This window comes from Tetrao urogallus, assembly GCF_951394365.1.
Source record: "Tetrao urogallus genome assembly, chromosome: 1".
In the NCBI taxonomy this organism is placed as follows: Eukaryota; Metazoa; Chordata; class Aves; order Galliformes; family Phasianidae; genus Tetrao; species Tetrao urogallus.
The window spans coordinates 171,546,484-171,558,991 of record NC_136813.1 but is presented as its reverse complement, the minus strand read 5'-3'; the positions used below and the strand labels follow the sequence as shown (position 1 = coordinate 171,558,991).

Below are 12,508 nucleotides of genomic sequence, written 5' to 3'. Positions count from 1 at the left end.
TTTTCACCTGTCACTCAAAATAGGAAGAAAATGTAGCTGAAGGTAGCATGAATCCATCGTGCTGTTTAGGTTTTGATTTCAACATTAAAATTATGGTGGGTATAATTATCACATTCCCGTTGCTTTTCTGTTGATTAGAATAGTACTGCTTTTAAACTTGCCCTTTTCAAAATGGCATTTTTAAGTAATAAAAAAAAACTGAATAATTTTGTGATTCTTACTATCAAGTCTTTTCCTTTTTGATAAAGAAACCATAATATTTAGAAAATTTAGAATTACAGCACCTTTTATATCAAGGTACTACAAAAATAAACTTGACCAGGTACCTATAATTGTATATATTATTAACACATAATGAATAGTTTTCTAAGGTTCAGGAAATTGTTTTTAAAATGTTCTCAGAAAATCAATAAATATTTTTGAGGAAAATACACAAAAAGATAAACATGATTTAGTATATATAGTTAAAAATATGATCATTCAAAACATCTGGTTTTATATCACACTACCAAATCTAGTTTTTAGCCTACATCTGTCATGTGTGAACTTGTTAGAGATATTTTATCTTACAATGAAGAAACAGCTGTTTCAATGATTTGAAATTAATTCCCTGGAGATCCCATTCTACACTACTGTTGCCACTGTGCTACTCTGTAATGATTACTTAATAAATATATATATATTGTTGACTTTGTCTTTTGAGACAAATTCTACATTAATGTAAGAATGTTATAATTCTATGGAAAAGAGCACAAAGGAAACAAATCAAATGATACAAGTATGATTAAACATCTCTGTTCAAAAATCACTGTTCACATTAGTAACTTGCATTCAGGGATGTATTTTCTGGAAGGGCAAATATAAATTGCATGTACCTTCAGAAAAATCAGTTCAGCAGAAGTTTTCAATCTGAAACAGTTTGAGAGAAATAAAGGGAATTTTGAGATTATATCCCCCTTCCCTGATTCATGTGGCATATGTTCAATTTTACTGAAATTTATAGAACATGAAGAATTTCAGTTTTAAAATATGTATGAGAAAAAGATCACAAAAATCATACATTCCCTACTCAAAACAGAAGATTAGGTACGGTGACTTCACACTGTAATATTAAGTAAATGTTCAGTGCAGTGGATGAAAAGGATCAGAAATCTCTAAAATTCTCAAACTCTCTAGAAGTTTGTCACATTTTGTAATACTAGATTTTTTTTTATTCACAACACTTCCAAATTTCTGGGATTTCCAAAGGGAAGAGAGGTACGTGACTCAATGATTCATTATTTTTCACCATTTAGAGCATGGAACTGTGCATTGAATGTATAGCATGAATTGATCTGATGATTTCTGGTGTTGCGTTGCTACATTTGCGTGTCATTCTGTAATCTCAGCTCTTTGGTCTTCCTCTAATGATGTCAGTGCTATTGCTGTATAGAATGTGTGTCACCAATGGCTAATTGTCTTTAGCCTTTTCATATTATCCATAGTGACTGAAGAACCATCTTAGCTGTGGTGTTTGTTATTCTGTTCTTCTTACTTGCTGCCTACATGGTGATGAGTAGTTCTTGAGAGGGTCAGAATAATTTCTGTTTTGATTCAAGGCGTCATTTGCGAAGAGGAGGAAGATGGAAAAAGAATGTGTTGTTTTGCTCAGGTTTGGGGTTTTCTTTTTTTGCTTTGATTTTCTGACAATATTTTTGAGAAGGAATTTTGTTTGCCTAAAAGGGACACCTAATAAAGGCTATGTGTAACTTTTCTTCTATCCTTATTTCTTTGCATTTGATTATTTTCTAGAGTAATAATAATGCTTCCACTTAAACAGGATTTACTAATGAGAAACTTCCTCCAGTTTGAAGAAAAAACCCCACTTCAAACTCTTGCCAAAATTTTTGAAGGCTCATCTGTTCTTTTCACTGTGATGCCAGTGTCCTTAAGTCCTGACACTGCAGCACACCAAGTGTCCTTCAGTAATACTTCCAGCCTGCTGAGCATTTTTTTAAAACCATTTGCCACTTCATCTTTTCTGCATTTAAGCTGCAGTTATCCACCCCATATCAAGAAAGTCGGAATCCATCAGGAAGTTGAAGAGGCAAGAACATACCTGTAGAGGTTGTCTCTTATTTGATCCCCTTCCGGACTGAGCAGATCTTTCTGCATGTCTGGGATGTGCATTTCAGAAATACAAGCGATGATTTCTGTGAAATTATTAGATGCTGTGGCAACTCAGCACTTGTGTAGCTTAAGCTACGCACATCCCAGATGGATAACTCAAAAATATTCATCATGAGAGGAACGTTAGTTTGAAAGACACTTTCTTATCTAGCGTGTGTAGGCATTTCTGATCACTGTGTTTTCTCTGAACAAAACACTCTCAGCAGTGTGTGGTATTCATCCCATTTCATAAGCTTACTTCATCTTTAACATATGGATTCCTTTGATTCAGTTTCAAACCCTAGATTTAAATGACAGTTATAAGTTACAAGAGTTACATTTCAGGCGGCTTTTAATGTAAAGCTGGCTTTACTTGATGACACACTACTTTTCACAAGTTTCATCTGTAAGCTAAGCTTACCTAAGAATCTTCATTTTTATCAATTTTCTAACAAGTTCTTAAGTTGCTGAAAGTTAATAGAAACATTTGTGAAATTCAGGAGAAACATTTGATGAAGGGAAACAGCGTGCTTTCCTGAGGAGAAGCTGATATATTTAAGACAAAAATAGGAATTTAAAAATATTCTGTTTATTAAAAAACTCCTAGACTTTGAGGAATAATGTTTCACGTTCAGTCCATCCCTTCTGATGAGCAAATAAGAGCAAAATGTACATAGAGAAATTATTTGAAAAATAAACCAATCTGATAACATATAGTCCTTTGTTCTTTTCTTTCTCTTGGCAAAAGGAGTTGCAGGACTTATAGTCCTTTTCCAATGGAGTTCTTGGCAAGTCTTGTGGTAGGAAAGGTTGCTTTTGATTCTTTGCTTTCTAATCTTGTTCTGACTCTGTTGTCTTTCCCAGCATAATCTATTTGCTTTCTTATATTATTGATGCAAAGACTTCCAAAATATTTTCACATTTTTCACACGGCCATTTTATCCCTTCTGAATAAGACAGAGGTGAAGTGAAATATCCAAATGTATTATACAGTACATCTTTTTGCTTTACGACTTGTAATTCTATTTTGTCGCATTTGCAGGCATTCTCTTGGTGGCCAGAATTATTGGCTGAACATGCAGAGAAGTTTTTGTCTCTTTATTCTGTTGATATGGATTCAGCACTTGAAGCACAGCCACAGGACTCCTGGGACAGCTTCCCACTTTTCCAGCTGCTGAATAACTCCCTCAGAAATGATAGTAAGATCTTCAGGTTTTTGCTTATTGTGTGCATAATATTTTTTTTTTATTTTTTTTAATCTCCCTATACCCTAGAAATGTATTTGTAATTCTCAAAATAAGAGTGTCAGTGCCCTTGTTTATGATATATATTGTGGTGCTCCATTTCTTGAAGTTAGGCATTTTCTTCCTATTTGCACCATTTATTCTGGGTTATTCATCACAACCAATTGCTTGGTTTTAAATCAATGATGTACAAGCAGCATAATATGTATTTAATTCTTCCTTCTAAGCTTTCATAAAAACTACTTTCAGACCAGTCTCTATGTTGTAAAACTTTTGTGGGCATATCACAAATGGGGTTAGATATACACAGGAGGACAGTGTTATTTTCACTTTGTTCATTGTTGTATCATGATTTAAGCTGGTGATCAAGACTTCTTACCTTGCTTTAATTTGCCTTCAAAGAGCAAATCTTTGTTTTTGTAAAAGCTTAGGAATGTTTTGTGTGCAAGTAATTTTAGTAGCAGAATTAAGGAAATGATCAATGAAACCCAAGAAAATGGAATAGATACTATTTTAAAAACATCAAATTGCACTTTATTTTACAGAAAAAAAGTCCTAACATTTTAGGGTGCCATAAAGAAAAAATATATTTTATGTATGTATTTATATACATACAAATAATATATATTTGTGTTCATCTATATGTGTATTCACATTCAATGTGTATTGTTTAAAAATGACAAAATTACCTGTTTTTTTTTTAACTGTTTTGGAGATACAAGTAGAAATTCAACTATTGAAGTTATTTTGAATTTTGAATCTTTTATTATTGTAAATACAAGCAATCAATTTTAACTTTCCCTGGAAAATCTATTTCACTCTGTAGAAGTTCCATAGCTTTCAATAATTTTAGCTCCACCTATGGAAACAGTGTGACAGAAGGAAAATAGCATTCAGGAGCTTTTCTCCAAGGTGACAGGTTTCAATCTTCGTTGTTTATTGTTGTATATTGTTACCCTTAGCTGCCAAGTCTTCACTGAAATATCTAGGTCACCTCAGTTTAGTCCCTGTTGGCCCCAGCAACATACCATGAAATGGAACAAGTAGCAAAGGTTCACTGTAACAGTAGATGACTGCTTTCATGAAGGGAAACGGGCAGGGCTACTAAACTAGCTGAACATCAGACTGGGTTGTTGAGGGTCACTGTTACTGCAACACATTGGATGTGGTCTGGGCAGAGTGAGAGAACTTTAGCATCCAGTCTTAGATGTATGTTGTCATGAAATACCTCTCCTTACTCTGACAGATCATTACGTGTCATGCCACATTCCAGATTATTTCCTTTTTGGCACATTGTCCTAGTGAAAGAAAATTACAGATACTTGGGAATTGTTGATCTGGGTACTTTTTTTGGACAAACTATGCAAAATTTCTCTGCTAATGGCCAATTTATGCTTGATTAAGAAAGCTGCTCAGGAGTGTGCAGGAATCAATTCAATTTTCATAAAAGGGTCAGGCACACATTAGTTTACATGGTTGTCTGATTCTCTGCATAAGATCTAAAATCCTCATTCAATATCTGAAGCCTTTACCCAGGGTGCAGTGGGAATTAGACATTTCGGGGGAAAAAAAAAAGAAGTGCATTAATGGAGAAAGAGCCATTAGGAACTAGTAAGCACAAGCAACCATTTCTGGACTATTACCAAGTTCTGAAGTTGAAACTCATAAGGTGAACTACATCAAAGAGAAAGATATGTCCTGTACTCAAAGATTCCCTCAAACTAAGGGCCTACAAAGCTGCAAATTCATCTCTCCTCTGTTGGCATAATGTCTCTTCCAGTGTTTTCAGCATCTTCATTTAGCTTCATAGGTGTTGGTATTGGATGCTATTCCAGTCATTCCTAGTTTCTGGCTAATAAACTGGTTTCAACTGAAAGGTTCTAGATTCTCCTGGAGTACAAAGTTCGAAGAAAAACTAGATGTTATTAGGTCTAATAGTTTATTCGTTTCTTAATAGTTTCTTACTTGTTATAGTTTCTTAATCCATGGGTTTGAGATGGCATTCTGGATCTGAGCAATTGAGATTTTTCTACTGATTTTTCTTTCCTTAAAAGATTACACGGATAATAATGCTAAATGATTCAGTCAGCCTTGGGGAAGACATTTTATAGAAAAATCAAGTAAATATTTTTTCATGTCAAAGCAATTATTAGCAAGATTTTAAAACCTTAGCTGAAACGATTGCTATCTAAAATGTCACACCTGTATACCAATTTCAGTAATTCCCTAGAGGTAATAGATATAGTAAATGACAGTTTCTGGTGAGTGGAAACCATCTGGAAAATTATACTCTCTTTTTTTTTCCATGTAACTATTGGAAAGCAACCGTGGAAATTAGTCACCTTTTAATCAGTGGGTATGTCAGCAAGTGGCAACTGACCATTCTACCAAGAACTGATTCCCAAGTGAAACATAACCACAGTGCTTATTCTTTAATTAACAGCCTTTTCACCTTGCAAGTACATTAAAGCCACTAGAAATAGCTCCCCATGCTTATGTAATCAATTTTACAGTCTTTCGAAGTGAAATAAATAATTCTGGCTGTACTCTAAGTGAAAACCTTTTCCTGGAAACTATCACCTTCATAAAGATAGATTTAGAAAAAATCTAAAAAGGGAAAAACTGGAATGTGGCCTCATGAGGATAAAAAGGCTAGTGTTAATAATTAACAAGGAGAGTGAAGTGGAGTAAATTAGCCATAATAGAGCCCACAGTGACTGGCAAAGTCACCTCTCATTATCAAAAAACTCATTAGGAAATGAAGAGGTGGAAATCCCACTGGGTTATTCTCACTCTTCGGCTATATCAGAGATTACTTTTCAGATTTCTTTCAAATGAAGAACTGTTAGGTCACCATATTGTATATTAGGTTAATCTTCAGTGAAATTTGGAGAACGGGCACCTGCGTGTTATTCTATCTCTAGCTCAAGAGCTTGAAATGAGCTCAAAATATTCAGTGCAGGAGTTAGTTTTCATGCAAACCTGACATGAGCAAACTCCTAACAATAAAGAAACGCTCTAACATTTACAGCATTAAAGTGAAATTTCATTGCATGGTTATTTTTATAACTGTGTCACTAAAATACAGTATTAGAAATAGTGTGCGATAATGAAAATACGTAGACTTTACCACTGAAATATATCAGTTGTTTAAGTAGAATAAAAAACATTGTACATAATTAAAGCCAAGTGATTAAAATACAGCATTCATTTGACATTAAGGAAAGAAAAAAAAAAAAAAGAATCATAGAACCTTATTTCCCATTAAGTAAGTTTTCTTGCATTAAAAGGAGAGGGAAGTCCTGATTCAAGCTTGCTTCATGTTTCTATTATGAAGGATTCCATTCTGAGTCACTTGAAGCTTTTCCACCTTTTCTGGCCACAGAAATTAAGAAGTTTGTTCTGCGTTCATTATTGATTGTCCTGTTGCTCTAAGTCTAACCAATGAAGTCTGACTTTTTAAAATGGATCAAGGAATATGATCTTCCTATCCTTTAAAATTCTGCAGCTTTTCTGAGAGGAGCTATCAAGCAACAAAGAGGGATAACAAAGTGACATGTACTGTAGAGATGGATAATAGATTGTAGATAAATTTGTTGTGTATTTTCAAAATCTAAATGTTTGAAAAAAATGCTGTAGCTACTTCTATAATATAAATGTTTGTGATCTCCAAAGTTTCAGTTGTTGATACTCAGTTGTGCCTGACTGTGTAAAGCTTTGCAGATGGTACAGACTTAGCTGTACCCAATATCTCTCTATGATAACAGAATTATTTTTTCCAGAATTTCATAGAATTTCATGGAAGAAATCCATGATTGTCTCAGAACTATATGTCCCGGGACTTTTTTTCAGTAATGTAGACGTTACTTTTTCTCCACTGAGGCTATTAATTATATTATGAAAGGGACTGCTTTCAGAGGACTGTTTAGATTCTGTGTTTAATTATTCATATTAATCACTTTTTTTAGTGCTTCAAGAAAATATCTCAGTTTCTCTTGATTAACATAATCAGAGATATCTTTTACTGGCACATGCACAATTCCATCAAGTGTTTTTATATTTAGCTAATGTTATAAGTATCTTAACTGTATATTTCAGTGTTCTGCTCCTTTTCTTTCCAAGTTCTGTTTCCATTCTAATGAATTTTACCTGCATCATTTACTGTTATCATAGACTGTACTGTTGCTCAGCAATATTGCATTAGTGCTTTGTGATGAACACTGGCAAAAATCAAACAAAACTAGAAGTATTTTAAAGTTAACTCATAATCTCTCTTTCACTGAGTATCACTTGTGAAATACCTGTGTACCTGCTCTAAGTCAACTACGGCACATCTGTCAGAAAAAGCTGTATGTTGAAATTTAGGGTCTTGAAAACTATTGCCATTATCTTGGCTAATGATTTAAAACTGGAGCTCTTTGATATGTTTTGGTTTTTATTTTCCAGTATTGCTGTTAATAGCAGCAGTATGGCAAATGTCAGTAAACTCAGCATCCTCTTCTTGCTTGGTTACAGGCTGTGTACCACTTTTGTACTAGAAATTAAATATACCATCACAGCTCCCATCTTAAACTGTACTGTGTAAATAGAGAACAATTTAGATTTAAGGTATTCAGGGCAAGCCCAAAAAGATCCTTCTCTCGTCAAACTCTACATTTTTCATTAATTGTAATGGGACTCTTTTCTAAAAAAGAGACCTAGGATTTTTGCTCAGTCCTGTTAGGAGATGTTTTGAAATTATAACCTACCTTCAGTTTTGGGCTGCAGTTTTGGAAATACTGACAGCTAACTGAGACCATAAAACTGCTTACTAGAATATCCTTTCTGGCTGAATGATAGCTTTAGGAACAAAACATAACAATAAATCAATCTGCAATAAGCCATTTGTGTCCCTTTGTCTTGTAAAGATGAAATTCTTTGCAGTTTCATTGCTGATATTCTGGGGTGGGAGGGGGAGGGTGAAAATTTTGCTCCTCAAGTAAGTTTACAGCTTACTTCCACATAGCTTGTCTCTAAAATGCATTTCTAAAGTATGTCTCATATGGCAAAATGCATAGCATTTAGAATATAAGCTGAGACACTCTCAATTTTTGCTAGAATTCAAATAACTGATTAACAAATGCTCTGTGGAGGCAGAATGAACTATAAACAATAAGCAGATTGAAATATCAACTTCTTTTAGTGGATTGGATGATTTTCAACTGCTACAGATAGAATATGGAGCCCCAAGGAAACCTCCTTCTTGAAATTTACTCTTTTTAAATTGGATTTTAAAATACATCAGGAAAGCCAAGTGGTGCCTTCCTGAGAGTCATATAAAGAGGGGTGATAGCAGATTCTTCCAAAGTGCTGATTTTGCCACTGGTGCAGAGACTCGTGATAACCTGTTTCATTCTTCCCCTTACCTTTGATTCTGAAGAAGCTCTTGAGGACAACTTGCCACACTGGCTCTAGAATAACTCCCAAAACATCTGCATGGATAAAATGAAAACAAGTCCCAAAGTTTCTAATGTATGTAAGAACCACAAATTATTTTCCACTGTTAGAAGAGGAACCTTATTCCAGTGCTGTGTTGTTACACTGTGCTTTCCACCTCTGATCTTTTCATGTCATGTTTTAGCATTTTTCAACTATGTAAGAGTTGAATAACTTTCAACTCCAGTATTTCTAGTACTTCTTACTGGGAGATGTTTCTGTTCCCACAATCCTTTTCCCCTTAATATTGTACACACATTACCTTGCCCTGGCACGGAGTTTCATTTTGTTGTTGTTTGTGTGAACATGAGATGGTTCACATGAAGAGCACATGGGGCATCTATATTGACAAAATGACGGAGAATTAAGCTATGTAGCTTTGAAGAGAAGTGGTAGTTGAGGGTTTTGAAGTGTGGCATTACCTCAAGGATCTCTTGTTTCCCATCTGCTTAGATGCACAGGTGGTACCTGTTGGCAAGATCAATTCTAATCACAGGGTGGAGTGCCATGAGTTTGCTGGTAATACTCATCTCCGTCACTCACTCCTGGGCTCTGAGTTCTTTCCCTCCCCTACTGTAATCCTTGAAATCTCCATATGGGTAAATCAAATCTGCCATGTCCTCAACTCTGGGAAAACAGAATGCTCACAGAGTTGTTCATCCAAGATAGCACTTGCATGTGTGTGCCCACATACAGAGCGATCTGCTTGGAGTGCAGTCAGATTAAGCATCTTGGCGTCGGTTTAGGTAGTTTCATTTCCCTGCAAAGATTGATGTCAGGATGTTAGAAAATGATTCAGCTTTCTAAGTTGAACAGCTTTTATTGCTTGTGACTTCTTTAAATTTCATTCTGACTTCTGAATAACAAGAGCTGCGCTCCTGCCCATGAGGCTCTATTACTGTAATTCCCCAAGCAGATCTTGCAGCAGAGCATTTCTGCAGTGTGTTCAGAAAACAGCGAGGTACAGGCTCATCCTCTCAGGTAACTGTGATTGCCTGATTAATGCCCATCCTGAAATGATTCGCTGAAAAGCAGCACTATTGACTTAATTGACACTACTGTGTTCTTGTTGTTGTTTTTAAGCTCAAAGTAGCCTTAAAAAATCAGCCTTATATGTAGCTTGATACCTGCCACCTTTTGTTTCTCAAAGGCAATGTTCATCAGCTGTTTACTGTGAAACACTTGATGTGTGGGCAAGCTTCCACATCTTTGTGTTAATATCCAAATCCTTCTCAGTTGTTGCTATTGCTGGGTACAGATGCTGCATTTTTAAGATATATAAATACAAGGGAAAAACAACACAGCTTTGAAAGCCTGATATGCAATTAATTATGCCAGAACTAGCTAGATAACAAGTACTTCTGTGAGCAGTGTAAATAATGGAGCATGTTTGTAATGGGCTGATAGGTGTTCTCCAGGGTGGATTCTCAGGGGTTCAGTAAGAGACAAGCCTATGCTGCTGCCTTTTTCTCTGCAGAAACCCTAACGATCTCTGTCTGTTACCTAGCTGCCTGTTTTCATGAGGCTTGATATAATGGAGATCTCTACCTTTGTTTCCATATAACACTGAAATTAGCTATAAGTATTAAAATTCTTAGGAAGAGAGAAGCAGGTGGACAAATGAAAGAGTGACAATCTCATCAATCTTCTCTCCTTAGGAAAAAGTGATTGATACATAATTTCCCAATTCTGCAAGAATGTTATAAAGAAAACAGTATCCAACAATAAAGGTGTTTCCCTGCAGTGCAAGTAAAAATAAGAAAATAAAACTTGAAGACACACTTTCTCCATAGTCTTCATCTCCCTAGATTCTGTCTGTGGTAAACATTAATCATAAAGAGGAAACAAAGGAGTTGTGTAAGTTACAGATATTATTTTTGCATGTCACACATGGAGTTATAGTAGTGAACTAGGACAAGAGGAGTTTATCTCTTCATGAAATGGATTCCAGGGTTTTGAGCCACATGATCTAGCCTTTTACTCTTAGGAAGAAGAGGCCTCCTCACAATGCAACTGAGGTACCCATCCATGTCAAATGAGACGTTTGGAGGCAGAGATAAGTAAGAGGAGAAACCCAGAAGCCATACAGGGAAAGACGCAAATGCTTTCCCTAGAGACGGTAGCTGCTACCAGTGCCTTTCCATTTGAAGTGTTTGGTTGCTTAAGATATAAGGGTGAGTGAACTCAAGCCTGAAGCACACTGAGCTGAAGAGAAAGCTGAAGCTGAATGCACAAGAGAATGTAAAACACATAACAGTAAGAGAAAGCAAAATCATGAAAATTTCTCATTGTGACTCAGCTTGCCTACATGACACATGGGAATATCATTACAGATCGTAGTAATAGTTCTAGATTAGTGGGTGAATACGGACATCCAAAACATGAAACCAATATAGTCCCTTGGTGGGGCAGACTGTAGTTACAGTAAAGATGAGACTTTACTAAAGAACATTGTAAGGACTATCAGAACAAATAGTAGTGATGGCAAACTTATTTTTAGATTTTGAGCATCTTTAGTTTACATTGTCTGCATAGTTTTTCATGCAGTAAATCCCATCTGTGGAGCAGATAATTTTCTACACCTTGTAGCTGCTTTACTTCTCTTGAGAAATGCACTTCATCCTTATAGTATCCCCCACAAATTGACTCTGCTTCTTTCAAAAATAAAGAGAAAGCCTCTAGCAGTGTTATATGTCATTAGCTTTCCTAAGCATTTCCGACAACTAGTTTTCAGGATTTCCTTTATAAAACTACAATGACTGTAAAATTGGAGGTGATCATACCTGAGTATAGGCAGTCTTCCAGAAGGGAAGCAAAGTTCACATCCTTACAGATTTTATAAGGCAGTTGAGAAGGCAGAAGAGAGACAAGTATGGCTCATGGGAATGAGTTTCACATGAACACAAACTGGAAAGGAAGTACTTTTGGTTCATGGGTCTGTTTTATGTTTATGTGTATTTCGGGATCAGAAAAGGAAGAATTCTGGTGGTGAATTCTGGCATGCTGACCAGCTCGTGGCAAACATACACACACTAAGACTTATTTGTCTATTCCAGAGATCATGGAATGTTCCATGTAGGTACAGGAATTGATTCAGGACTTTGCTAGCTCTTGAGGACATAAACCAGATGGATAAACTGTTCTTATTCCCACAAATACTCCTATGTCACATGTTATCTTTTTCTTATAAGTTCTCTGAAGAAAAGGCTGTATTTCACTATATTTTTGCACATAGCTGTTGTGGTTTAACCTAGCAGGTAGCTCAGCGCCACACAGTTGTTTGCTCACTTCCCCCACCCCCAGTGGAATGGGGGAGAGAATGAGAAAAAAAAACATCAAAGTAGAACTTATGAGTTGAGATAAAAACTATTTTCTAAGACAGAAGAGAAAAACAGAATAATAGTAAGTGTAATAGTATAATATATGTTCACCAAATAAGCGATGCACAAAACTATTCCTTACTACCTGCTGACCGATGCCCAACCAGTCCTTAAGCAGCAGCCATTGGCCAACGCTCCTCAGTTTTATGTTTTTTTCACATGCTGTCATATGGTATGGAATATTCCTTTGGCCAGTTTAGGTCAGCTGTTGTATTTCTGTCCCCTCCCAACTCCTTGTGCCCCTTCAGCCCTGTTGGGAAA

General features: G+C 35.8%; 1 protein-coding gene across 7 annotated transcripts in view; it reads left to right on the top strand.

The window, feature by feature from the left end:
• CADPS2 (calcium dependent secretion activator 2) overlaps positions 1–12,508 on the top strand; it is a gene marked incomplete at both ends in the record, with an annotated part of 304,052 nt that overhangs the window by 237,537 nt on the left and 54,007 nt on the right. For all 7 annotated transcript variants that reach the window (XM_079548166.1, XM_079548165.1, XM_079548162.1 and 4 more), the window contains one exon: positions 3,191–3,347. In XM_079548166.1, coding sequence (XP_079404292.1) covers positions 3,191–3,347 — 157 coding nt within the window. The remainder of the gene's footprint in view (positions 1–3,190; positions 3,348–12,508) is intronic.